This window comes from Schistocerca serialis, chromosome 2 (genome assembly GCF_023864345.2).
Source record: "Schistocerca serialis cubense isolate TAMUIC-IGC-003099 chromosome 2, iqSchSeri2.2, whole genome shotgun sequence".
Classification (NCBI taxonomy): domain Eukaryota; kingdom Metazoa; phylum Arthropoda; class Insecta; order Orthoptera; family Acrididae; genus Schistocerca; species Schistocerca serialis.
Genome location: NC_064639.1, coordinates 442088855 through 442113375, shown reverse-complemented (window position 1 = coordinate 442113375; position 24521 = coordinate 442088855). Strand labels below are relative to the sequence as shown.

Below are 24521 nucleotides of genomic sequence, written 5' to 3'. Positions count from 1 at the left end.
TGAATGTCACTATCATGTTCTGAAACTAATTAAAAGCTGGTAACATTTTTTTACTCAGAATTCTAATAGGTGAGCAGTGACTGAACATTTCAGTTGCAACGCTCCTAGTAAATCTTTACAGTCTCCCATAATCAAATAAAATATTGGTCTAAGTTCATAATAAGGTAATGTTTTTTGAAGGACAACATTTCCACTGTGAGGGTTACCTTTACTTAAAACTTTAATTGCGAACCTGTTCAAATATAACAACACATTGCTAGATGATAGAATGTAGTGCTATTTACTTCTGTGTTTCACAAAATTGTCAAATTTTTAACCAGAGCAATTGAATGTTGTTAGTGGCCAGTTCATAGTTTCTCACACATCCCTTGAATTCGTGCTGCACGAATCAAATGTCGCACAGTAGTTCAAGCAATGTTGATACGGTATTGAGCGTTTTGGCGTATCAAGAAATTTTGAACCTCTTCAAACATAAGTATCATTTACCCAGATATGTACTTCAGAATTCTTCAAAATGAATCTGCATGTGACCTCAATATCCAATGCCTCATCTGTATAGGAGATGACACCTGTGTACTCTGTTATACAATGTAAAAATGTCAACCTCAACAGCAATATTTTAATCTGTGAATATAAGACTATCCTGTATTTTCTGAATGATGAATTTGGGGAAAAAAACCCTCATATTATAATTGGGTAAGTACAGTACTGTGTGTCTTGTGTACCCTCTATGGAAGGTTTCCACTCAAGCTCATCTGTATCCATCATGATGTCTGCTGCCAGAGATACTCAATCCCTCCCCCCTGAAAAATCTATTAGGGCCGAGACTTACCAGGCATGGGCTGTGATCTCTGGCACAGAACTGGAGAGGCCTCTGGAAGACATGACAGTGGACCAACCACCATTGGAGCCAAAACTGATGGCACTAGCTCTGGTGAGAGGGCATGGAAGCTGCAGCAAGTAGAGGTGATGCCACCTCCATTGGCATGGGGGGAGGGGCTGGAGGATGGAAATAACTCCATGGGTTCCTCATCAGAGGTGCAGGTGCATCACTGCTGACCTTTGTGACTCACCATGACACCCACCAGATACCTCTGCCTCTGGTTGAAGGACCAGGTCCAGATGACATCCCCTGGAGGAAAACACAGTGGTCCATGGTCGACCATGGCATGTGACTCAGGGTGCAGCATATCAAGGAGACCCAGTGGGTGGTGCCTATGTAAATGTTCCAGTGGACAGAAACTGTTGACTGCCATCACATAGTATGTTGCCTGAAAGCTCGACAATGCATCATCATGGGAAGTAATAGACACGAACTTCTTCATTTGGGTCTTAAATATGTGCACAAAGCTCTCCACCTCTAAATTAGACTTTGGGTGAAATGGTGCAGTAGTCAGATGCTGGATACTGTTGTGAATGCTAAAGTCCTCAAATCCCGTGACACAAAGTGCCAACCGTTGTTGGGTGCAGGGGGATATCTCAGGGGCAAAAATAACCGAGACTGCATGAACTGTGGTAGTTGACAACATGGAGGATAGCTTGGCTACATACACAAAACTAGACAATGCATCAACCATCAACCACTGCATGCTAGCCAAAAAGGGTGCTGCAAAATCACAGTGTACCGTGTCCCATGGGTGCTCTGGGACTGGCCAAGGAGAGAACTGGTGCGGCAGTGCTGCCAGGTTCTGTGCACAAGCCCTGCAAGAACTCACTAGATGTTTGATGTCGCAGTCAATTACCGACCAGTAGATGTGATGTTCACCAATGCCTTCACATGAGTCATACCCCAGAATGACGCATGTAACAACTGGAGTATGCAAGGACGCAACACTGGGGGAATGACCAAAAAACAACATTGCTCTTGTGTGGCAAGCTTGAGAACCCCACTGAACTACATTGGGCTGACCATGTAATAGGAAAAACACGTGACACACCAGATCTGCACCAGAAGAGATGTGCTCTGGCCAACCCAACAGAACCATCAAGACAAAATTGCAGAAAAGCACGTCAGTGGCCATGGCAGTCATGAATTCGAATCCCATCAGCAGAAATTCTGAGACAGTTTTCTGCAAGGCCTCATCTAATATGAACTCAAAAACCTCTGGACAATCAAAATCCAGATGGAGTCCCACCAATAGCCGCAATAGTACATCAGCATTGCATGTTGGGCAGTGGGGTAGTAATGAATGCAATAACCATAGTTATTGAGAAAGAGGTTCCACTGCTGCAAATGGTTGGCAGTCATATCCGACAACTTGGAATGAGGGCAAGTGAGGAAACCAATGGCTTGTTGTCAGTGAGGAGGAGCCACCTTTCCCCATAAAGAAAGACGTGGATTCCTTAACCCTAAAAATAATAGCTAGCACCTCCTTTCCCATCTGTGAATATTTACAGTGAACAGCAGGAAGCATCTTCGATGCTTGGGCGATTGGCTGTTCGATGCTGTCTGGTTTCGATGGGACAGGATGGCACCAATGCCATACTGGGACATGCCACAGACCAAGGTTAAGGGTTTCCCTGGTGTAAAAGAAGCCAGGCAGAGCACAAATGCCGCTTGAGAGACAGCAAAGGCCATTGAGAATCCTTAGACCAGACAAACTTAATGCCTTTCTGGTGAAGTTGGTTAACCGTGCGGCAGATGTGGGTGGCCGGGGGAAATGAATTGAGCATAATATGAAATCTTACCTAAGAATAACAGAAATGCCTTCAGGTTCTTGGACACCGATAGATTGACAATGGCCTTGATGAGGTTGGCCAAGAGGATGAGACCATCTTTTCTAAGCACATGACCCAAAAAAAATGCACCTTCGGGGGAGAAAAAAACTGTACTTTTCCAACTTGCAACAAGGGCTATTTTCCAGGAGGCTGTGGAAAACTGACTGAAAGATTCGTAAATGCTCCTCTGGAAAATGGCCCGCTACCCAGAATTTATCAAAGGGATTGATGCAACAGGGAATGTCCTGAATCAACCACTCCAAACACCATTGGTAAATTCGCAGCTCAGACAAGATTCCTAAAGGCAAACAAAAGTGATAAAGCCCAGATGAGCTGTTGATGACGGGGAATATCTGAGAGACAACGTGCAACGACAGCTGCAGGTAGGCATCACGCAAAACGATATGTGAAAAATAATCCCCCTCTTGCGGCAACGGCACGAACAACTCCACTCACTGTAGAATCTGATACGAATCCGCAACACATTGTGCATTGCCCAACTGTTCAAAATCACCACAAAGGTGCATGGCCCCATTGGACTTCCTGAATCACTACCAAAGGGGTGGCCATCTGACTTGAAGTATGAGAAATGATGCCACGATTTGCTAAAGCTGCAAGTCAACATTTACCTTGTTGGTCATGGTAAAGGGAATGGGGCAGGGATGATAAAATTTGGGTACCACTGACAGCTTGAGAGAATGTGCCTCAAAATTTTCTACACTCCTCAGGGTATTAAAGAGAGGGCTGTAGGACTGCAGTAAGGAGTTCAAATTATGAATCGGAACAGATTGAGACACTTAAATGCACTTTGTCAATGGTCTGGAAGCCAGAAAGAGAAAATGCATCGAGCCCAAAGGTATTTTGTGCCAGCAGTGAATTGACCACTAACAAGGTAAGTTGTTGTTTCACGTTCTTATAACATGCGGAGGCGGACAATTGCTCCTGCAAGGTAATACACTGTTTACATTAAGGCACAACCTGATGGAGTGGATATTGCAATCCCAGGCACTCAGAGAGCCTATACGTATCTAAATTAAGTAGGCTGACTGTTGCTCCAATGCCTACCTGAAATTTGACCAGCCACCCATCCACTACCAGCATCAATAAAATACGCTAGGGCTTCATGTGCAGGACATCAGAGACAACACCCAGAGTCCATTGAAAACATCAGATAATCCGATGACTGACTCATTGCCCATCGACTGTCACAGTTGACAAATGACTTAACTGCTGGTGTACCCAACACACAGCCTCCCTGTGTATTGAGTACATGCAACAAATGGCAATTGTGACAGGATCATTGGTTTGCCCAGTGAGTGGAAGGAGAATGACACCCCTGGCAAGAATTGACACTTAGTGGCATGAACCTGTCAATCTCGGCAGTCAGGGAAGGGCAGCATCGCAATGCCATCACATTGGAATCGTCAACTGCAGGAACACTCGGCAACTCGATGGGAGGCGAAGCCACTGGGGACATCCCTGGGGTCACTGGGACTGTCTACCATTGCACACCCAATTGAGCTACCTGCCAATTATCAGAAAGGACGCCCCTTGCCACTGCCATAAGTTCATGCAATTCTGTAATTTGGGCAGCTTCAGCTGAAGAAGGGTTGGATAATGTCAATAACCTAGTCTGAACTTTGCAGTCAGGAGCTAACTAAAAATAACATTCCAGTCAGCAAGTCTGCACAATATATCCTTTATTGTATGATTATATGATACCGGAACAAACACTGGCAGCAGTTACTTATGTAAAATATCTGGGAGTATGCATACGGTAAAATTTGAAGTGGAATGATCATATAAAATTAATTGTTGGTAAGGCAGGTGCCAGGTTGAGATTCATTGGGAGAGTCCTTAGAAAATGTAGTCCATCAACAAAGGAGGTGGCTTACAAAACACTCATTCGACCTATACTTGAGTATTGCTCATCAGTGTGGGATCCGTACCAGGTCGGGTTCACAGAGGAGATAGAGAAGATCCAAAGAAGAGCGACGCGTTTCGTCTCGGGGTTATTTGGTAAGTGTGATAGTGTTACGGAGATGTTTAGCAAACTCAAGTGGCAGACTCTGCAAGAGAGGTGCTCTGCATCACGGTGTAGCTTGCTGTCCAGGTTTCGAGAGGGTGCGTTTTTGGATGAGGTATTGAATATATTGCTTCCCTCTACTTATACCTCTCAAGGAGATCACGAATATAAAATTAGAGATATTTGAGCATGCATGGAGGCTTTCCGGCAGTCGTTCTTCCCACGAACCATACGTGGCTGGAACAGGAAAGGGAGTAATGACAGTGGCACGTAAAGTGCCCTCCGCCACACACCGTTGGGTGGCTTGTGGAGTATAAATGTAGATGTAGATTTAGGACACTCAAAATGACACTTCCACGAGAGGCCCTGCATACCGACAATCCAGGATGCATATAACTGCCCAGAGCACATGTGGTGCTGGCTAAACTGCAACTGCACTGCCACCAAATGGGTTTGATACCCACAATACTGCATACCAACCAACAAAGCTCATCAGATGGAAGTTCCTCAGGCTCGGTGTAGGGCTTCAAATTTTGGACTACAATAAGGCAGCCTTATCAACTGGTTCAACGATACACCTTACCTGGCAATGCTGGTGGTTCATTAATAGCCAGGGAACAGGTCTCTGTAAGAGGGAAATGAACTCACCATGTCAGTCAAAATGTGGAAAGCAGTGCCCAAACCCAAGTAGAGACGAGCATGGAAAAAACGCGGCATCCAGCTGGCATGGACGGCTAGCAACTTATACCAATATTTATTGGACACCTTAATAGGTTTTATTATTTCCCTCCTATTTTACCGTTAAAAACAGTATAAATTATTCTTAAATGGAAAGCCTACACAAACAGTATTGTCAGGTGTCTTTGAAAAGATATTCACCATCAGTTATTAATTCAACTATGTGATACTGTACTGACACTGAGATGAATAGGATATGTAGATGAACGCTTAGATATGAAGGTCACTAATGGAAGAAAATATACAGTCAAGAGTGTTAGTTCATGGTTCAGTTCACAATCAATTTGATGCTCTGGATAACTGAAATGACTGCTACATCAGAATTTCTGTGTCATTTATAACTGCATTTTGATTGTGAGTGGTATTACTTTTCTGTTTGTAATAGAGTATTTATCAAGAAGAATGAGCAAATTCACATATTTGAATTAACATTACACACTACCTTCTCATATATATTCATACCTTTATTGCCACCCTCCTAGTCTTTTACTGGTACCCTTCCTTTATCTTCTCCTTTTTTTTTTTTTTTTTTTTTTTTTTTTTTTTTTTTTTTTTTTTTTTTTTTTTTTTCAATCCAGTCCACAGTGAACACCTCTCTTCCAACTTCCCCTGTGCCACAAAAAAGGACTTATGTTGTAATGTTTTTTCCCAGGTGGCTGCTCTGTGGTATGAAGTGAAGTGGGGGGTGGTTTGAAAAGTTCTCGGAATGGAATAGAAAAAAAGTACTTACATCGCTGAAACACTTTTATTTTTCAATGTAGTTTCCTTGTTGATTAATGCACTTGGTGCAACAATATTCCAGTGTCTTGATCCCATCTTGAAAATGACTTTCTTCCAGGCCTGCAAAATAGTTGTAAACTTTGGCCATCAGTTCTTCGTTTGAAGTGAATCTTCATCCATCAAGAAAACTTTTAAGCTTTGGGAAGAGATGGAAGTGTGACAGAGCCATGTCATGTGAATAAGGCGGGTCTGGCAACAATTTCTACATTCGTTCGTGTAATTTTACCATGGCGATGGCACATGTGTGCCGGCACGTGTTGTGATGATGGAAGATGATTTTCTTCCTTGGTAAACATGGCCTTTTTTCGCGTATCTGTTTTTGCAGTTTGTCCCAAAGGTTAGCATAATATTCTCCAGTAATTGTTTACCCAGTGGGGAGATAATCTACAAACAGAATCCCCTTCGCATCACAGAACACTGATGCCATGACCTTTCCCACCAAAGGAATTGTCTTTGCTTTCTTTGGTGACAGAGAAACAGCATGTTTCCACTGCTTTGACTGTTGTTTTGCCTTTGGGGTATAGTAGTGCACCCAAGTCTTGTCTGTTGTCACAAACAGATGCAAAAAATCTTGTTCGTTTCTCCTAAAATGGGTCAAACATTGTTGCGAAATGTCCGTTTACATGCGTTTTTGATCCAGCATCGAAAGTCATGGCATCCATCTTGCAGATGATTTTTTCATTTCTAATTCTTCAGTTAAAATGTGATACACCCTTTCAGATGACATCTGGCAAGTGTGAGCAATTTCATGCGCTTTCAATCAGCGATCCTCAATGACCATTTTATTAACTTTTGCAATGATTTACTTTGTAGTGACTCATCTTGGGTGACCACAGCACGGATCATCATCTAAGCTGTCCCAGTTAAATTTAAATTCATTTGCCCTCATGCAACTGTTGAATATGAAGGAACAGAGTCCCCTAATGTATTCTGGATATCGGCATGAATATCCTTTGGTTCACATCTTTCTTTATGAATCTCGATTTTTTTTTATTTGTTATTTTTGTTTATTTTTTATTTATTTATTTGTTTTCCATCTTTGCAAATCACTACGTGGGAACAACAGAGCCACGTCGCTGCTATAGCTCTCTTCCAAGACCACTGACGTGGCATGTGTTTATAGGCAACAAACAGTCCAATGAATATCACGTGAACAACTCGTTGTGCTAGCACTGACATCTCGTGGTGATTCCAAGAACTTTCAAACCACCCTCGTAACATATGCAACTTTTTTTTTACTTGCACCCTACAAATTTTTTGCTAAAAGTGCCAGGTGTTGTTGGCATGTACTCTTCATGTTCCTCTCCTATTATGTGTAATATTACAAGCAATGAGAATTTACTTCACTGGATTGTGACTCAGAGTTTGTTTTTAAACTTTACTGTGACAGTATAAGCATGAAATTTTAATTAAATGAAACAACAAGTTTACTGTTACCAGTCACCATTTTATTCTTATTTTTTCCACGACGCGTTTCGAAGGTTTAAACCTCCATCATCAGGTGGATTTACATTAGTTAGTATTACGTGTGTGTGTGTGTGTGTGTGTGTGTGTGTGTGTTGTGTTACGATGTTGGAGGAACTTGTGGCACTGCCTCCAGTGGTCGCAGGTTCCTTTTGCTGTTGTAACACATCACATGTATACTGCCACATTTGTTTACAGTAAAGCCTAACCTAAAAATATTCACATTTAAAATGAAATTTTGAGGTTATATTTAGGTTGCCACACGAGATTAGCCGAGCGGTCTAAGGCGCTGCAGTCATGGACTGTGCGGCTGATCCCGGCGGAGGTTGGAGTCCTCCCTCAGGCAAGGGTGTGTGTGTTGTCCTTTAGGTTAAGTAGTGTGTAAACTTAGGGACTGATGACCTTAGCAGTTAAGTCCCATAAGATTTCACACACATTTTATATTTAGTTTAACTTATTGTTCATATAATTCTCATGAACCTTCATATAAATTTTTAAGCAAGTTACAAATTTAAAACAGTCTGTGCTCAAAAATAGTTATATGTAGTACCGTTATATTCACTGTAACATTGTGCTCTCAAATTAAACTAATCATTGTGTTTGCTGAGTGTTATGCTTGGTGTATGCTTTCGGACAGTAAAAGAAAATAAGTATTATTCATCATCATCAGCACAGTGAATTGTGAAACATGGCTTTGTGGGATGTTTACTGTTGTAAATTTGAAAGGTACAGAAATGAGGCTTCCATTCTGCACTATTTTTGTCAGTATAATATCATACATAGTCTGTGTCTGTGGTCCTGTTGTGTAACCTTTTCTTTTTATCAATCAAAATATCTCTCTCTCTCTCTCTCTCTCTCTCTCTCTCTCTCTGTGTGTGTGTGTGTGTGTGTGTGTGTGTGTGTGTGTGTGTGTGTGTGTGTGTGTGTGTGTCTAGGCGTCCACAGGAGTAGGTGCATGCACTTACTAATTGGTTTATCTTGTATCCAGGCATATATGGTGCTGGTTGCCTCATGACAGAGGGATGCCGTGGTGAAGGTGGCTATCTAATCAACAGTGAAGGAGAGCGATTCATGGAACGTTATGCACCAGTTGCTAAAGACTTAGCATCACGTGATGTTGTCAGTCGATCTATGACAATGGAGATTCGAGAAGGGAGGTAGGATAACACCCTTTATAATTGCCTTCCCAGTTTAAATCAAATTTTGTAAGTTCTTTTAACAGTGCTTACTTAATAATTTTGCCACAAATGTAGTAGTTCTTTCATACTATAAAGTGCTTCTGGCGTGCTTGACCATTGAGCAACCAGCCCGATGCCTTTAAGGAATATGTTATTTCCATCATAAATATGCAGTAGTGAAGCTTGCAATTGTATCATACAATAGATGTATAAGAAATACAAGAAATGAAGGACAAATGTATAAGAAATACAAGAAAGAGACCATTCTGTGTTTGATCTAGTCTGTCCAGTCTGCTTGTTCAGTTTTCAGTTGTTCCCTTGTCACTGATGCACAGTGCTTTGTCCTCAAGTACTCCTGTTCATTACTCAATTGGTAGGAGATTTTAATTTTCTATGTTTGTTGCTGCAGAGGTTGTGGCCCAGAGAAGGACCATGTACTGCTGCAGCTTCATCACCTGCCACCTGAGCAACTTGCTACAAGACTGCCTGGCATTTCAGAGACAGCCATGATATTTGCTGGTGTTGATGTCACTCGAGAACCTATACCCGTTTTGCCCACAGTGCATTACAACATGGGAGGTGTACCAACAAATTACAAAGGTCAAGTCATTGTGAACAGGTAAGTTCTTTGACATTTACTTACATTTATTCTTGTGATTGTTCAAAGTGGGATATACTCTGAATGACAGAATTTTGTGATCTGTTATTCCAGTTTTGACTGTGATATTTAGATGCTGTTAATATGAAATGTTTGCAGTATATTTACTGTTTATCATGCTAAGATTTAAAATGAATTCCTGTTAGTCTTTCCTTCCCTCCTTCCTTCCTTCCTTCCTTCCTTCCTTCCTTCCTTTTAGGTTCAGTTTATCCAGCCAATGCCAGGTTGGGACAGGTACGGTACATCTTCAATTTTTGCAGAAAGCAAACTGTACCGAATGTAGGCTTTTACTATGAAGGGGTTGCCACTTTCAAAGGTATTTCAAAGCTACTGTCACCATCCCCACGCCCTCTATGGGAGGGATTCATGTACCTGTTCTGTCTGCATCTAGTGTAATCACACAGCCAAATTGTGTGCACTTCATGTATCTCAGGTAGGATGTGGGAACCAGCGCCTTAGTTACCTTAGTCGATGTGGGAAACCATCTAAAAACACCTTCCTGGCTGGCAGTCGCTGAGACCACCTGGTGCAAATGTTCTATTAGTCTTTTATAAAATGACAAATGAACTACCTTTAGGAATAAATTATAGGAGACTATATTCACTTTCCCATCAGTTACTTTTGCATCAAAGAGAGGGGGAAGGTTTGCACATCTGTTCATAGATTATGATTAGATAATCCGTTGCATATTAAAGAAGTGGAAGATATATTTCTTGTGCCTGAACAACTGGTAATAAATAGACTGAACTAAATGTAGCGTTGTAATAGTTTCTATGCATCAAGAGGTAATTAACATTTCTGGTTGTAAATCTCTAACAGGGCTGAATTACTCACAGTGGTAGTCAGTTAGCTGCAGTACAGTATATTTTTTGTATATTGTATTGACTATCTGTTTTAACTGGAACTAGCTAATTAACGTAAAAGTGTGCCCTGCCATTCTTTTTTAGTACTTAATAATTCTTTCTCATTTGCAACCAGTATACTTGATTTTTAAGCTAAATGTTATTTGATGTCAACTCATCATCTGTGCTTAGAATTTTTTATCTTTTTGTGTGTGTGTGTGTGTGTGTGTGTGTGTGTGTGTGTGTGTGTGTGGTGGAGGGGGGGGGGGGGCAGTTTATTTTATTTCTCAGATTCTAGGATATTGTCCAAGTAAAATTTTCTTGGTCATAGAACACATCGCTAAATTTACAGACACAGTATACAAAATTTAAAATAACAAAATGCAAGAATGGAATTTTAGCATAATGAAATGTAAACTAATATCAAGCAGTGGAAAGTCCAGCATGGAATATCAACGATATTATGAAAAGGGTCGATTGCTGCATGCCTTGGAGACAGGCAAGACAAAAAGACTGTTACGTATAAACTTTCAGCCAGAGCCTTCTTCAGAAAAGAATAAAACACACACACGCACAAAAGCAAGGACACCTCACATAAACATAACATCTATCTCTGTCCGGGGTGGGGCAGGGAAGGGGGAAGGGGGTGGTTTACAGGTGAGGAAGAGGAGTCAGCACTGCCTATTGGAGTGTACAGGTACTAAAGGTGGGAGAAGAGGGCTGCCAGTCACAGCATCGGGAGGCTAGGTGGAGGGACACCAGGGAGCAGAGAGGAAGAAAAGAATGTTGAGTGGGGAAGTGAATTGTAAAGAGCTGACAGAACAGAGGGCCGCCTCTCTGTATAACACTGTCTTCGTCATGCCTGTATACAACTCAGCATATCGTCTTCTTGGTGAGTAGCAATCCAGCCTTTTCATAACATTGTGAACTAATGTCATAAATTAATGTAAAGACAGGGTGTACACATCCTTGAAAAATTGTGGAATTTTTTCATTTGAAGATATCTGGGAATTTTTTTTGTTTTAGTTTTCAGTTAAATTTTTGTAATTTTGAGTGGTGAGAACAGATATTCCAAAAAAGAATTTTACTGTAGCCTGCTGCTGCAGAACAGTACTCTATTAATAAAACATAAATGAGAAAATAACACAAAAATAAAACCTTAGTTGCAAAGAAAACATGATTTACAATAACAAAACATAGTGCACACACAAGCGTATGCTGACAGCAAAATGTGCCAAAGACTATGCAGTACTTCACAAAAAGAAACTGCTTACAATGCTTCTTTCTCATGGGCTTCGTTTCAATGAGCGTGATGTCAAAACTGCTTACATTTCCAAGAGATCGCAAGAAAAATTGCTAGTTGTGATTTGTGAAGCATTACTTTCAAAGTTACTTTCCTTTTATGCAAAATGAGTGGTGCTATGTGTGAGAATGTGTGAGGAATTTCTTAAATCATGCAGATTTAATTCTCATTCAAAACATAACAGTGAGGACCAGCCACTTAGAAAATTTTCTGGCCCAGAAGACCAGCCACTTAGAAAATTTTCTGGCCCAGAAGACCAGCCACTTATGCCATTGTTTACAATCTTACTGGCACATATGTGTTTGATGTACCTTCAAGAGTAACACCCACTAAAAAAGACCTGTTTCAAGATTAGTTTTTCATAGTATTTTAGTTCTTTTATAAATTGCAAATTATGCAACATCCAAGGTGAAAAGAGTAATTACCCTTCAAAAAAAGTGCAAAATTAGTTTTTGAACAATTTCACACATCATGGGCTCCTCTCTCGGAAAGCTAAAGTGCTCAATGGAACATGCATTCAGCCAGGTAACCCACAAAATTTAGAATCATGCTTGTCAGAAATATACAACTGCTGCAATTTAAGCTGTGCACTTAGAATCATGCCTAACCACACCCTCAAAAAGAAATGGTGACCAATATTATATTATGTGCTGTTGCTATACTGCATGCATATAAATTGAAACCATTAATTTTTTCTGTTCATGTGTTCGCACTACTTAACAGTGATGATGCTGTTGTCTGACTAAATCACACATCCTATGCCATGAATGTCTGCTGTCATTGGCTGGCGAGTTTTACAACTCCAGTAGAAAGTATATTGCCATTTAACATGAAAAAAATAATAAAATAAATAAAAAGCTTTCACTATGGCACAGTGTATTTTCACCTAAGAAAGTGTATTTTTAACTGGGAAATAGGGAAAATCCAGGAAGTTTTTTCTTGTGCTCATATAAACCCTGAGAGGGTAACTGCGGTACGCTGTAGAGAGCTTTTGATCTGAAGCTTAAACATCACATTTCTCATTTATTTTGAGAAACTGTCAAAAGCGAAATGGGAACAATAGTTCCCATCTTTCTGTACTACCCCTCCTCCTACACACACACACACACACACACACATACACACACACACACACACACAGAGAGAGAGAGAGAGAGAGAGAGAGAGAGAGAGAGAGAGAGGGGGGGGGGGGGGGGGGGGACAGATACAATGACACTTCTGCATGGCTCAAACATGCTTATACAAGTGTCAGTTCGTACCTGAAGTCAGTTGGTACCTGAAATATGTCAAGCGCAAACGACAATGCACTCGCCTGACTGGTTCAAAGGTAACAAATGATTTTGAAGAGAGATGAAATTTTCCACATTGTGCTGACTGGTCTGATAGAAAAACTGGAGAGGGAGTTCCTCCAGCTGCAAGTGGCTCATAGTATTTAAATTACAAACATGCCCACATATGGTTCTACTTTTCACAGCAAGTGCAAGCTATAGATTCATTGTGTTTGATTTTGGCACAAACAGCAAAATATTGGATGGAGCTGCTCTCCAGAATACATAATTTTTAGGAGACTTGTAAAAGTCATTGAACATTTGAGAGAGAAAAGTCACAAACAGTGCCCAAAAATGTCATATGTATTCATAGGTGGCGATGCTTTTCCTTAGCGATTTATATGCTAAAACTGTTCAGAGTGACTTGAATTCCATAGAAAAAGAAAATTACAACTACCCATTATGAAGAGGCTACATTATTTAGCATGATTTTGGGATTTTTGACAGCACTCTTCAGGATTTCCCACAAATCTATAAATTGGGAAGTAGGCTGTAATGATAAAGTATCAGAAACAGCGTTTGCTTTACATAATTATTTACTGATCATTGTGGGTCAAAAGTATGCTCAGTATGATTCTCTAGATTGTGAGGACCTATACTACGGCATAATTAATTCTGGCATAACGTCAAATAATTTGCTGGAAACGTTTTCACATCTCTTGACATGATGGCTACGGAAATTGATTGCAGTAAATACAGCGCAGAAACTGTCTCACAAGTACGTACATGCATGTCTGAAAGAACAGACAGTGTTGAAGATCCACAGCTGTATGAAATATTTTCAAAATGAATTCGCTGACTGTGAATTCCATGACATCAGCTATATTAGGTATACACCTTTTACCCAGTAGTGACACAAAAGTTCGTAGAAAGTATGAAATGTGAAAATTAGGGTCAGTTTGGAAGTGTGAATGGATAGCCAAAAGTGGTTAAGGCAATTGCTTGCAATAAGCAGAAAATCTGATTCAAGTCACAGTCCGGCACAGATTTGCATATGTCACTACTGGGTAGTAAATCTATACTTAATAATGCTGATGTCAAGAAATTCACGGCCAGTAAATTAATTCTGAAACTGGCTCACAAGTAACATTGCATGCACACTGTAACACAACAGCCTATTGTAATGGGAAGAGACACTTTATTCAGTCATAAAAACACCACCGCAGATACACAGGTGGTGGCTAAGATTGGGTCATATTCATGTTGACAGCTGAAATCAGCTTGACAGGAGCTTGTGGATGACCAGTTTCACACTGTGCTCCACAGATAGGGTCATTTCTGGACTTGCACCAGACGCTAAGGTGACCACGTGACTGAGACAAACCATCCTTTGGACAGTACAATGGCTGCTCATGGCCACTTTTCGTGTCCAGTACAAAATTAAAGCTTACCCCAAAATCAATAAATATTGAACCTTGTGTGTCACAGAAAAGCTAGTAGGCTCATTCGAAGCATGTATATATAAATCGTAGAACTGCATTAGACTGTGATAATAGATTGATTGAAATTATTCACATATTTAAATGACAGGCCAAAATGTGGATTTCGTGCAGTTAAAAAAAGCTTTTCTTATTAAATAAATAGAGAAACATTAAAAGTAGCAGCAGTACTGTAAACTTGAGATATACATAGGAAATTATTTAATGAATAATTTAAACTGTTTGTTAATAGTTACTCTTATAAATCCAAAAACTGAGGAAAACCATAGAAATTGTTGTTTATAAATAAACTATAGCAGATACAAGAAAACTGATAACAGCATTGTATTTCTGAGAATTTCTGTGCGAGTTGATGCATATGTGTCTGAGAGGTTAAAATTAAGAATTTTAGCCATTTTCATGTTCAGTAGTTAACTGACTTCAGTGGTAGTTGAATGAGATTTCCTGGGCGAACAGCGGCAAATTAGTGGAAGTCTGTGTTCAGAGACCATTGGAGGCTCTCGGGCTGCGTTAATCAGCTTAAGAAAGCGGTGAAACAGTGGTTGGTTTGCATGTGTGTTATTCAGAGTTCCTACTGTCGGACATAGAAGTTCTTTGACATCTGATGGTCTTATTATAATTCAGGCTGCGTGATACCAGCTGTGCTTGGAAGGTTTCAGTGTGTAGCCATTGTTGAATTCGCAGTTTGAGATATTGTGGAACTTAAGTGGTTTTTTAAAGATAGCTCATGCAATTAACCATCAATTATTCAACCACCTGCAAGATTTTAAGAAATACAGTCAGGCTCTGAAATTAATTTATTATGAACAGTGACTTTCAGATGTTCTGTGTTCTTATTGGAAATAAACTTGAATTTGTGAAACTTTACAAAGTCAGTCTGTGCGTGTGCGCGTGTGCGTGCATGCTTTTTGCATAGCAAATCCTGCCTGGATTTATATTGAGTACTTTTGTGGAACATGAAGTAAATTGCAACTAATGTGAGTTGGTGCCCCATATATGAAACATAGCCAAACTTATAAATCCAACCACTTATATGGAGGCCCTTTGAAGTGCCTGTATTCTGTAATGTGTGGGTAAATCTTTTCATGCTGTATAACGTGGGGGGTCTGAGCTGATACAGAACTTAAACAGTTTATAACTTTGATTTTCTGTGAGTTGATGAGAGAGATTGTATTTTATTGTCATCCCCACTGCATGCACATTCCCATACAACCTTAACAGCTGCAACAAGCCTCCCTATCTTAGCAGAAATGCTCAAGCATGCACACAATTGCTTGCACAAGCTTGCATAATTGAAACCCAGTTGAGTATCAAGTAGCTTGTATAGTGTTGAGGCTTGCACAGATTTATCCTACACACTCTCAAGTATGTTTGCGTAAAACTCTGGTGCATGTGTGCTTGTTAGGCATGCAGTTACATGTGTGGCCATCTTTAGTCTTTTTGATGCTGCCATTCCTCTAGTCTTTCTGCACTTTTGGATGGTTATGGGTTTACACAGAATGTTACATAGGACATAATAATAGTCAAATGAGCTTCCATAATAATATGTCCAAGGTTGAGGCAGGCAGGCAGAGAGAGAGAGAGAGAGAGATAGGTGAATGTGCTTCCAGTAAAAGATGACAGTACTGAGTTTCTGTATAAGATCCTGTCTGACATACTTCCAAGAAATCTGTCCAGCCATCTTAAACCTTTGCAAGAGTAAGATCTCTCACTCATTCTCATAAAACTGGAAGTTCATCTGTGTACTATGGATTATTTGTGCTATGTGGAGCAAGCTAATTAATGTAAGTGTATTCTGTTATCATTTGCAGTCCTTAACAACTGACCCACTGCCAGTGTGCTTGGTTCTGTCAATTGTCTTCCAGCATTGAGATTGTTGAAATCTGCCCAGTCAATTTCATAGTCATGTATCCACATAACCCATGTTAATGGTTTATGTCCTTTTCAATTTTGTAAGTGTTATCTTGTGCTGTTCCTTATCACACATTATTGGTGCCAGCTCATTAAATATTAGCCTTCACACTTAAGTGACCATGGAATTTATTAGATTTGCTGCAGGACATATCTCTGTGGAACACTCAGAAAATATACGTGGATTTCAGCAAGATGTATGCTTCCGAAAGATAGGCAATGGTAAGAGAAAATTATGGCTTCATGGAGATTCTCAGAATCTTGAATGACTGACACCTGTATCTTTCTGCTGCCTTATAGCACACTGCAAATACTACAGCAGCTGTCAGCTGTCACTTTTGCTTCATTCTCATTGCCCTTAGTAATGTCCCATCTCCAGCCACTCCATTTCACACGAGTCAGTTAAACAATGTCTGAAATTGGAAATAGGTTTTAAATAGTATATTCATGACCATCGCCGCATTATTCTAGTGAAGGTCCAAGCCAAACTACAGAAATCAAAAATCTCACATTCTAGAATAAGATCTTTTAACTCAGTTCCACTGCTATTTAATTGCTCTCATTGCACATTACATTATATTCTGGCATGAAATGGTTGAAAGTCTATGGTTTGGTATTATGTTTGCTATGACTGATGATTGTTTGGAAGTTGCTTCAGAAAACCACTCACAAACTGTTCACATACAGACTGACAATAGTATCTTTTAAAATATATGTGCAAATAATGTAACTAGTAAGTATATAGAAGTTGTTAGGTGTATTAAGACAGAACAAAAGTTCAAACATGTTGAAACAGTTAGATTTTGTAGTACACTGTGCTATCTGTCAGACAGCAGCAAGCAATTAATAGTTTTCAATGATTGCAGTGTAGATTTTCCAAAGGATTCTGGTAGGGAATACAGACTGGAAACCTTATTTGGGTCCTAAAATTTAGAATTCATTTTTAAACAGGAGTGGATAAAGACAGTGGGACCCTGTTTGGTAATGTTTTCTTTGATGAACCTCAAAGCAAGAAAATAACTGTATACCAAGTAACAAATGCTCTCTGATCATGAGGCACAGTTAATTACGATAAATAAAGTAGCGCATTATAGTTTAGGTACCGTCAAAAGAGGTGATTTCAGATGGTTTTGTCATTATTTTGATTGTAACTTTCGTATATATTGTTAGATTAAATTGATTGATATGGAAGTGGTAGGGTGTAAGTGTAACAAATAAAATATACCAGAACCAGAAAGTGTATGTGTAGGTATATTTATCTGAGGCAGTTAAAGTGTCCGAAGTCATCCCATGGATTGGGGTTATTTCGGACACGCGTTTCTTAAATCTCTGTGCAAAGTTACAGTATATAGAGGGCGAATTCGGACAGTTACTACCCTTTTTTTAAAATTCTACATGCTATTTATTTGATTTTGGTGACATTTTACACATTTGTTACGAAGAAGTGATATGGAGTGCTATAATGAATTTCATATATTACAGATAAGTTTTTATTTAGCAAGAATATAAATAAACAATCTCTTTGTTCACTTCTGCATGAGCTCATTTAATATTTTCACTTAAGCAAACAGAAAGATCTTCTGACTGCCGTTTGAGGAATAAATGCATCCATTCTTCTCCTGGCAAATTTTTACAAAATTTCTTCTCTTTTCGGCTAGATTTATCAAGGTTGCCTTTAACTAAATATCTAATTTCCAATTTAGTGAACGGAAATCCCCAATGTGCAGCCCTCAAGATACCTTGCTTCAACATTTCTTCTTCTTCTTTATTTAGCACTGGCCGTCCTCCCATTTTTTCGCGTGTCCTTCCTGCACTTTATTTTGTAGGGTTGATTTAGGTATACCATACAAATCACATGCTTTTCTGTATGATAATTTACCACTCTGAATATCACAAACAGCTTTATCTAAAAGTTCTGGGTCATAATTACACCATACTGTAGCACCTCTCCTGCTCTTATACGTTCTTGGCATTGTCCAAAATCACCCCACACAGGACACAGTTTTACAAAAACCGTCGTTATTTTATAACCTTGCACGAGAAACTCTACAAACGTACAGAAATTGTCTCAATGCTGTTGGCTACTGAGCGTGTCTACAATTATGGCTACAATAACTTCCCGCTTGGCGCAGCAATAAAAAGTTTCCATTTTACGATAATGCATGGATTTTTAACACTAAGACTGTTCGTCAGTTATTCACCTAGGGAAACAACTGACACAAAATAAAAGTTATGGAAAGCGATAAATGCAATCTTGCACTTAAAATAACTGGCGCACGGATGTTAAAATAAGTAACTCTTTGTTTCTATGCAGTAACAAAGAGCAAATAAGCCATACTGTCCAAATTCGCCCCGGTGTCCAAAATCACCGCATTTGACGGTACTCCTCAGAGGAAATTGGGTAGAATAATTAGTGACTGCTGGACAAATGTTTACAAGAGATGATCCGGAACAAAATTTGTAATTAACCACATGTTGCCTTGAAATTAAATCTATTCTGGAGGGGAGGGGTCAGAGTATAAGTGTGAGTAGGACTCATGGACTGAGGGTTCCATACCAACTTAATTATGTGTATAGATAGTTCATACATCCCAGGAATTTTAACGAGTTTTGCCTGATATTGATGTTGGCAAGATATCAAAATAGTATGTAACATAAATGGCTATCTCTTGATTGCATTGACTTCCATCCTTGAATGTTTTACACTGCAAAGGGACCATAAACCTTAATATTTGTCGTAAATTTCAAGTCAATATGTCTACCAGTTCCTGAGAAAAAGTGTCTTGACAGACATGCAGACCGACAACAGTGTGATCCTGTAAGGGTTCCATTTTTATCGACTGAGCTACAGAACCCTAAAAAATATCATTATTCAAAAATAACTTTCTGCCTAAGCTAATCAGAAAGAACATCAAACAACCATGTAACAAATCATGGATCAATAGAAGGATTGAAGTATCTTGTGAAAGGAAAAGGGAAATATATCTGAAACCTCCTGGCAGATTAAAACTGTTTGCTGGACCGAGACTCGAACTCGGGACCTTTGCCTTTTTCGGCGAGCACTCTACCATCTGAGCTACCCAGGCGTGACTCTCACCCCATCCTCACAGCCTTACTTCTGCCAGTACCTCGTCTCCCATATTCCAAACTTCACAGAAGCTCTCCTGCGATGGTAGAGCACTTGCCCACGAAAGGCAAAGGTCCCGAGTTTGAGTCTAGGTCCGGCACACAGTTTTGAAAATTTCATTCTGGAAATATCCTCCAGGCTGTGGCAAGCCATGTCTCCTCAATATACTTTCTTCCAGGATTGCTAATTCTGCAGCATTGCAGGAGAGCTTCTGTGATGTTTGGAAGGTAGGAGACGAGGTACTGGCGGAAGTAAGGCTGTGAGAATGGGGCACGAGTCGTGCTTGGGTACCTCAGATGGTAGAGCACTTGCCCATGAAGCAAAAGTCCTGAGTTAGTCTCAATCCAGCACACAGTTTTAATCTGCCAGGAAGTTTCATATCAGTGTACACACTGCTGCAGAGTGAAAATTTCATTCTGGAAATATACCTGTTGACAAGAACAAGTAAAATCCTGCAGTTGCACACCACAAGAACTACTAAAAATTACTAACAAGGAGAGTGTGCAAGATGGGTCTCAGCAGTTTGGTTCAAACTGTCAGGTAGGTACCCCTTTCAAGTGCCTAGAATCTCTCTTCTGCATGGGCATGGAAAAGAGGAAACACAGAGGCATTTTTCAGCCGTGATGATAAAGTGCCATAGTGCAGTGCTCTAGCACGATGACTGTAAATTCTCCGGATCTGGATTTATTCCAACTGCTACTGTAATTTTTTCAGCACAACATTAAGCTATTAATTATAAAATTTAAATATATTTATCAGATCAATTTGTATACATAAAATTAATATATTCAATTAGTTATGATTACTTAAATTTAATTTATACATTCCTAACAGTTTGTGATTTCAACTGTCCGTCAATCACAACTTTCTGTTATAATGATATCTCTCTCTCTCTCTCTCTCTCTCTCTCTCTCTCTCTCTCTCTCTCTCTCTCTCTCTCTCTCTCTTCCTCTCTTCCCCCACCCCCACCCCTTGTCTTTGTTCTCTGTCGTGTTCAGAGCACATGACACTGGTAGATGTTTCAAAACCCATATAGTCGCTCTTTACTGTCCCCATTTCCTGGTAGTTTGTAATATGTGCTATAGTTGTGAACAGCATCTCGCCACATGCCTGTGGTGATTTTCCATGGAAACTTATTATTTTATTGGAAAATGAACAAAAAATGTCTGCCAGTGAAGTGATAAGTGAAAACATTGAAACATAACTTTTAAAGATTTTTTTTTTTTTTCCACCACTGCAAACATTATGCTTTGTCTTTCTCTCCTTTGGCTCATGCACGCTTTTGTAATAGATTAATTCTTCAAGTACAGATGTGAACAGTGATGATTATGATACTAACAAATATTCTTCTTTTTCTGTGGTGTCCTTGGCTGATAAGAATAAAGTCATCGATTGTGATGATGCTTATCCAGAATGGAAGTTCCAGCATTAAAATCCTGATTCCCAGTTTCAAGAGGAAAAAAAAAATCTTGAAATTTGGAGGAAGGAAATAACAAAGTTTGAGGTGTAACGCATCATTTTAGGGATACTGATGGGTTACACTCGTAGCTTTTCTAAACAATGAAAGATGATTGTAATATTTATTAATTTCTTTTAATAATAATTGTCAGACAGCATATTCAGGGAGAAATGGTCTATTGTTAAGTGCAACTAATATGAGGTATGTAGGTGCGATTGGATAAATAGTTTAGCATCTCCACGTGCTGTGGGATGCTGCTGCTTAGATGTTGGGGGGATGTTGCAGTCATGGAAAAATGGAAATCACAGTAGCAATAGTGACGACATAGAAGCAAAATGAAAGAAGTTTTTTAAACTGTCATTTTGACATTCATTCTCTGATGTTTGATCTTTCAAAAGGTATTCACATTGTACTATCTAATAAGGCAATACACCTGTAATCAATCAGGCAATTGTAATAGATTGTGCTATACATATTTGATGGGAGTTATCTGTCAATGTTTAAAGAAGCTTTAATTTATTGGCATTAAAAGAAGGAATTTTCTTGGTCAGTACGTAGATTTGAGGAGGATTCCAGCTCCCTTTCAGCCTTTAACACTAAAGGCACTGCAAAGGAAAAGAAGTCTGCTAATAACAACTGGAGCGCAGTTATTCGGAACTGATTAGAAGGTCCGAATCATAATTAATTCACAAGATAGGCAACCTCAGGAATTATATTATGTACCACTCATTGATCAACTAAATAGCCATATACACTCCAAATTGCGTTCATCAACTCTGAAATATTGGAAAGATTTCAAGTCGCACAAGGCTGTTGTGATTAAGTGAAATGAGAACTTCACAGCAACGGGCTATGACATTGCAAGGAATTGAGAAAAAAATTATGGTGGCGACAGGAATTGAAACCGAGCCAGCAAATTGATGTTTGCTACCTCATGTACTTGATCCTTGTTGCTCAAAAAATCCCTCGTGCTGTACTCAAAAATCTTAATAGAGCATTTTCTCTTTTCCTATGGCCCACTCAGGTGAGAGATTCCAGGAACCTGGGAGGGGCACATACCATTTTGGGCAAAATCGATGAGCCCCATCGCGCACTCTCCCCTTGTCACAAAATTTATTAGAAAACAGAGGAATATGTACAGCATGTTAGAAATCAAAATTACTATGAGAGACCTACATCTGGAATGTAGTAAAATGAGAAACAGTACAACAGGCCACAGAACAGGATAACATCACTACTGAATTAAATGGAAAAGCTATAAATGATCAGTGACAGGCAGCAGAAATGTTAATAATCATTTCTTCAATGTGGTAGAGAATATAGGAACCAGCTGTTCAAGAAAAAAAGCAAAGAAGGGCATTGAAAAAACAACTTGTACAAAACTGTCTTTTGAACATTTCACCATCTTATTTTGAAATTAAGGAAATAAGAGATTCTCTCAAAGCTCATCTTGATTTGATGGCATTTCCAACACAGTACTAAAGACTTGTTCCCATCCAATAAGTGCTGTCATAATTTTCTGAAATATGTAATACATCATTTTAACAGATGTACTGAAATAAACCATTGTTAAAAATCACCATAGGGGAAGCGGTAGGAGAGACGTCAATAACTACAGACCCATTCTGCTGTTGACTTCATTTTCCAAAATTTTTGAGAATGTGATGTGCTCTAGAACAGTATCCCCACTGAGCAACAGTAATATCATCAGTGAATCACAGTTCAAATTTCAGAAGAGTTAGTGTACTGAAAATTCCATTTACATCTTCATTCACCAAATGTTAAAAGCATTACATAACAAAATAGCACCTGTTGGACATTTGTGACATCCAGTGCATTTGATTGTGTTTACCACAATATTCCATTAGATACTCTGAGGTTTTATGGAATTGATGGTATAATCAACCAGTGGATAATGTCATATCTGACAAAGAGAATTCAGACAGTTGCACTCTTCCCCCACAATCTCTTGTAGAGATCTGCTTAAGGCATTAGGTATTTTGAATACTGCTTCACAGTATATTTATTCCCCCAATAAGTTTGTTGTAAATAGTACAGTACAGTGCAGTTCAAAAGGAACAATGCTGTACCTAATTACAATACCAGAAGAAAAAAATACTTTGATTACTCCACAGTAAGGTTGTCTTGAGCACAAAAAGAGGTGCAGCAATGCTGCAACCAAAATTTTGGATGATGTAGCCAATGATATCAAATGTATGACAGTCAGCAAAGTAAAATTTTGAATACAAACTGAAAAAATTCTTCTCGACAACTCTTTCTATTCTGTTGAAGAATTTCTCTTTTTGTAATCTGTACGTAAGTGACCTTGTATATGATCAGCATGTAGCCATTTTTACAAATGAATGTGTAATATGAATGTAAAATGACTCGTTCCCCAAAGAAAAGATGCTTGGTACAAGGCTGGAATAAATTTGATGTCGGATGGCTTGAAATTGTTTTTATATAACATTAAATTCTTTTGGACAGTAAATATGTGAAATGTTAATATTTATCTAGCTGTGAAATACAACAAGTGCATTTTAATGACTTCTGTTTCCATCTGAAGGGGTGATGGAGACAAGATTATACCTGGACTGTACTCCTGTGGAGAAGCTTCCTGCTCTTCAGTTCATGGTGCCAACCGATTAGGCGCAAATTCACTTTTGGATCTGGTCGTGTTTGGCCGTGCTTGTGCGAAGACCATTGCTGCAGAGGACAAGCCAGGAGAAAAACTTCCAGAACTGAAACAGGTAATTCATGAACACAGGAACGAAAATTATTGTGAGGCCAATGTTATGATTTCTTATTTTGATCAAAACTATAAATAGCTGCAATATGGTCAGTTGCATGCATTTCTGGTGGATGTTAAATATTTAATAAGCTTGTCGAGTTCCTTTATATGGTTAGTATAGCCTCAGGATGTTTACTCCTGGACACAGAGGTAAGCATATGCTACTGTCTAAGCATTTTCAGCATTTTATATGGTCATATTAAGAGGTATATAAGGTGTCAAGCATAAGTAAAATAACATCAACCAGTGCCGCTCCTCGCTGCAGCAGTTCAAAAAATTACTTTTCTTGAAAAGGTTCAGTAGTCTAAGATGTTAAACAATGTCTGTGGGCAGCAGTGAGTCAGTTACTTCGTTCAGAATATGCAACAGCAAATGAATAATGGCACTTCTGTTTAATATTAGCTGATGTTTAGGTTGAAAAACTTATATATTGGTGGTGGTGTTACTGTCATATATAGATCTTGTCCAGATTGTGTAATCTGCTTGCAGAGCTGCTTCAGTATATGTTTTATGAGTGATTCTGGCTGCATCTGCTGGGAACCCTTGGAGTGTGCATATGCTTATTGTGTCCACTTCAAACACTGAGTCCTTATTCTTGTCAAAGTCTCCCTCCAGATTCAGGGGTAACAGGAATGTTGAATGTGTGCAACACTATAGTGATGCAATATTGGTCAATATAAGAGTTGATAATGATAGCTGCTAAGTACTAGTGCTCCTCTCTGAAGCTGCTGTTCCATTTGTTGTGACATGCCTTGGGCC

General features: G+C 39.3%; 1 protein-coding gene across 1 annotated transcript in view; it reads left to right on the top strand.

Moving 5' to 3' along the window:
- LOC126457318 (succinate dehydrogenase [ubiquinone] flavoprotein subunit, mitochondrial) overlaps positions 1–24521 on the top strand; it is a 101172-nt gene that overhangs the window by 57797 nt on the left and 18854 nt on the right. The window contains exons 7-9 of the mRNA XM_050093512.1: positions 8715–8883; positions 9314–9523; positions 23538–23721. Of these exons, the coding sequence (XP_049949469.1) occupies positions 8715–8883; positions 9314–9523; positions 23538–23721 (563 nt within the window). The remainder of the gene's footprint in view (positions 1–8714; positions 8884–9313; positions 9524–23537; positions 23722–24521) is intronic.